At 46.1% G+C, this 4503-nt stretch overlaps 1 protein-coding gene across 1 annotated transcript; it reads left to right on the forward strand.

Moving 5' to 3' along the window:
• The first annotated feature begins 495 nt into the window (after positions 1-495).
• LOC136710611 (free fatty acid receptor 2-like) lies at positions 496-3883 on the forward strand. Its single transcript, XM_066686304.1, has 2 exons — positions 496-533; positions 2834-3883. The coding sequence occupies exon 2, from the start codon at positions 2906-2908 to the stop codon at positions 3881-3883; it is 978 nt and encodes a 325-aa protein (XP_066542401.1). The 5' UTR covers positions 496-533; positions 2834-2905.
• Positions 3884-4503: the final 620 nt, after the last annotated feature.

A 4503-nucleotide genomic window follows, 5' to 3' on the forward strand; every position in this document is an offset into this window, starting at 1 on the left:
GTAATGTAAGTGATTGAGCAGTTAGTGTTCTCCTCCAAAAGTGTTGAACTAATGTAAGTAACTGAGCAGTTAGTGTTCTCCTCCAAAAGTGTTGAACTAAGGTAAGTTAATCGGCAGGTAATGTTCACCCGTCCAAATAAAACGAGCTCCTCTAGGATATAAGCCTCTGTAACAAGGTTGATGTTTCCACAACGACGTTGTGCAGTGACCATATCCGAGGTAGTTGGTGGTGTCTCTTATTAATTTTCCGTTATCTGAGTGGCGAGAGTAAACAGTGAAGTCGCGGAGGCTGGCAGCAGGTCCGCTGCAGGCTCCATTGAAAAGAAGCAGTGTCAACACGAATGCTCTCAGAGAGCAGCAGCTGGAGGCAGGGGCTCAGAAACCAGCGCCCCAGCTCTGACTAGAGCGTCCGAGGAGTTCCCGGCTTACATCAGTCTACACTTTTCCTTCTTGCACAAGCCGGTCTTTTCTAGTGTTTCTACTTCTCCTTTTCCTCACCCGGTCTTGCTGGAATGAAAGTGAAGAATGCTGAGGTATGATCACTTCTTTTTTTACGAACAGAACTTGACCAATGTCGTTTTTTCCCCTCACATTAGTCAGCGGCATGCTGACTCACCACTTGTTTCCATTCATGAAATTAGATTACAACAATTACAACACAACTGAACGGGTATAATTGTAAATGCACTGGAAAGGCAAGGAAGAGAACCTGTACCTGTTTAAATCTTTGTAATAACATAGCAATAACATGTTAGTAGTAATAACAACCTGTTAATACTATGTTTGTAATATAAAGCAAAATATCCCATTAAATGATTGCTATAGTAGTTGATTTTTGACTTAACTATACTTTTTATCCCCAGTAGTAATAGTAGACAATTTAATAAAAAAGTAATAATAAAATTATTGAATGTAGTAATTGCACTTCTATTACCATAATTTATTAACAACAAACGTATATAACGTGTTTCAAGTGCAGCAATATGTGTTTAAATATTGTTGTAGAAATTACTAGTGATGAGTTTTCAGCCTAAAATGAAACTCTAGCATGCAAATGTTTGAATGCCCTGTGTATAAAAGAGTTATAAACAGTTATACACAGATCAGCCATAAAATTATAACCACCTCCATGTTTCTGCACTCAGTTTTCATTCTCTCAGCTCCACTTAATTAAATAATTAATGCATTTTTACACAGTAATGACAGACTGTAGTGCACCTGTTGCTTTACATACTTTGTTCACCCTGTTCATCAGCGGTCAGTACCCCCACAGGGCAGGTGTGATGTGGTGGTGGATCATTCTCAGCGCTGCAGTGACACTGATGTGGTGGTGGTGTGTTAGTGTGTGTTGTGCTGGTGTAGAGTGGATCAGACACAGCAGTGCTGCTGGAGTTTTGAAAACTCAGTGTCACGTCTGGACTGAGAATATGGAAAAGTGGGAAACGATCTGTGGAGTTGAGAAAATGGACAGCGATTGTCATATAAATTTAAGTATAAAATCCAATACATTTTTTTACACCCCGTGTACTGCCCTGTGTACTACAAATATGATAAACCCAGTGCTGCGTTTTGAGCAGTTATTGGAAGTGTAATCTTGTTGTTTACACTCGGAACTGAAAGTTAAGCCGCCGAGGTGAAGGTGTAAATAACAGCCGTTAGCTTCAGGATCTCAGCTGTTGGTTTTATTGCAGGGAACTTTTACAGGAGTCTGTACAAAGACACTTGGCCCTGTTCCCGTTCATCTCCAGCACACACTGGGGAGGGTCATAACTAGAACAGCTCCTCATGTAGTGACACACCCACAGAGGGAGGGAATGAGTGTAGACCCACAGCACATTCAATTTTAATCTTAACAGATCTAAATATTCAATGTGAATGCAGAGCCTGGCGAGTGAAACCACATTAAAACACAGGACTCAGGAGGAACCTCGCTGCCTCTCCTCTTCGGCCAGGCTTTGAGAAGAATACGTTGAATGTTTACATTAAAAGTTAAAAGGTGGATAAAAGGTTAAAATTAAGTCATTTCAAAAGTTATTTCTCAGTGCATGCAGACACAGGGAGAACACACCACACTCCTCAGACAGTGACCTGAGGTAGGAATCGAACCCAGGACCCCAAGGCTCTGGAGCACCACCATACTAGTAATTCGTACTTTTATTCATTGTCTGTAACCGATTTTCAAGTTCATGGTGGGTGAGGAGCCTACACAGAATCACTGGGTGCAAGGTGGGAACACCACCCTGAAGGGGGCACCAGTCCTTCATAGGGTGACACACATTCACTCACACCTATGGACACTTTTGAGTGACCAATCCACCTACCAACATATGTTTTTGGACTGTGGGAGGAAACCAGAGCACCCGGAGGAAACCCACACAGACACAGGGAGAACACACCACACTCCTCACAGACAGTCACCCGGAGGAAACCCAAACAGACACAGGGAGAACACTCCTCACAGACAGTCACCCGGAGTAAACCCACACGGATACTGGGAGAACACACCACACTCCTCACAGACAGTCACCCGGAGGAAACCCACACGGACACTGGGAGAACACACCACACTCCTCACAGACAGTCACCCGGAGGAAACCCACACGGATACAGGGAGAACACACCACACTTCTCTCAGACAGTCACCCGGAGGAAACCCACACGGATACAGGGAGAACACACCACACTTCTCACAGACAGTCATCCGGAGGAAACCCACGCAGACACAGAGAGAACACACCACACTCCTCACAGACAGTCACGCGGAGAAAAATATTTGTAGTATTTGTTGACAGAACGGAAATGATGGTTATTTTTTGCATGTGTTTTCCACTAGAAAGCTGAGATTAGGACCAATGCTACGCTGAGGTTTTTCTGCGAGTGACCACCTGGAGGAAGCGAGAACACCATGCAGGACTGTGAGATGGGCCTTTGCCTTTCGGTCTACGTCTTTACCTTCATCACAGGCTTTCCCGCCAACATCCTGGCCTTCTACACCTTCGGCTGCAAAGTTTGGCGCAAGCCCGTGCCCATCGACATCTTGCTGCTCAACCTCACCATCTCGGACCTGCTCTTCCTCATCTTCCTGCCCTTCAAGATGCAGGAGGTGGCCAACGATATGAAGTGGGAGGTGCCCTACTTCCTTTGTCCACTCTCTGGCTTTGTCTTCTACATGACCATCTACAACAGCACCTTCTTCTTGATGGCTGTCAGTGTGGAGCGCTACCTGGGCGTTGCCTTCCCCATTCAGCACTCTCTTAGGAGGCGGCCCATCTATGCCGTGATGGCAAGTATCTTCCTCTGGATGCTGTCCATCCTCCACCTCAGCATTGTCTACATCATGCCCTACTACAACCCTCCAGGTATGGGACCTCCGCCCCGGAACGTCTGCTACGAGGAGTTCAGCGACGCCCAGCTGAGGATCCTCCTCCCAGTTCGTCTGGAGCTTTGCATTGTCCTCTTCTGCATCCCGCTGATCATCTGCGCCTTCTGCTACATCAGCTTCATTCGGATCCTGATGCGGCTTCCCAACATTGGTAGACGACGGCGCCTCCGAGCCATCGGTTTGGCCCTGGGAACGCTGCTGGTTTTTGCATTCTGCTTTGGACCCTACAATGTCTCGCATGTGGTGGGATTCATCACCAGGAAAAACCCAGCCTGGAGGGACAAGGCTTTGTTGCTGAGCACGTTCAACGCGTGCCTAGACCCACTGATCTTCTACCTGTCGTCGGCTGCGGTTCGCAGCACACTAGGCTCTGTGGCGCGGGGTGTTTTGAGCCGGATAAAAAAGTTGAACTGCTTTAGAATTTGCTGGAATCCCTTGAAGAGTCCGGATGAGACGGTGAAAAACCCTTTCCCCCAACCTGGGGAGATTAATGCACTCTGATACAAGTCTATCTAGACTGGAGGTAACTGAAGTATGCTGTAGGTTTGGGCATTTTGACGCTAGCCAAGGGACCAGGGACCGGTTCAGCCCATTCTCCCAAGCTTTGGACCTCAAAATGTTCTGGCTAACGTTAGCTAGCACTGCAGAAGACGTCTTGAGGCTAACAACATGGCTATTACATTATTTCCAAGCAAATGACTGGCTGGCACATTGCCATATATGCACCCTCATCCTATTTGACTGTATGTGGGCAATGAGAGAATGCATCCAGCACCACCTTGTGGACAAATTATAAAATATGAAGAATTTCAAAGCCATAGAAGAGACCCGTAGAAAGATGTAGAGAACCTGAAACTGTTAAAAAGCTCGTGATACAAGTCACACATACTGACCAGGTGTGCATTATCTTTTAAAGGAACTCTAAGAACGAGTTGTTACTTTTGCTCCTGGGCTCCCCCTACAGTTACAGAGTGTAATTGACTTTCACAGCACTGTCCTGAAAACAAGGGAGAGAGGGGAGGGAATGGGGATGATTTCCTACCCTTCTCTAAATGTTACATAGTGAAGTTTCTGCAGTGCTGAGCATGGAGTAGCAATGACTAAAGCGCTGTTCTCCCTAT

This window comes from Hoplias malabaricus, chromosome 1 (genome assembly GCF_029633855.1).
Source record: "Hoplias malabaricus isolate fHopMal1 chromosome 1, fHopMal1.hap1, whole genome shotgun sequence".
In the NCBI taxonomy this organism is placed as follows: Eukaryota; Metazoa; Chordata; class Actinopteri; order Characiformes; family Erythrinidae; genus Hoplias; species Hoplias malabaricus.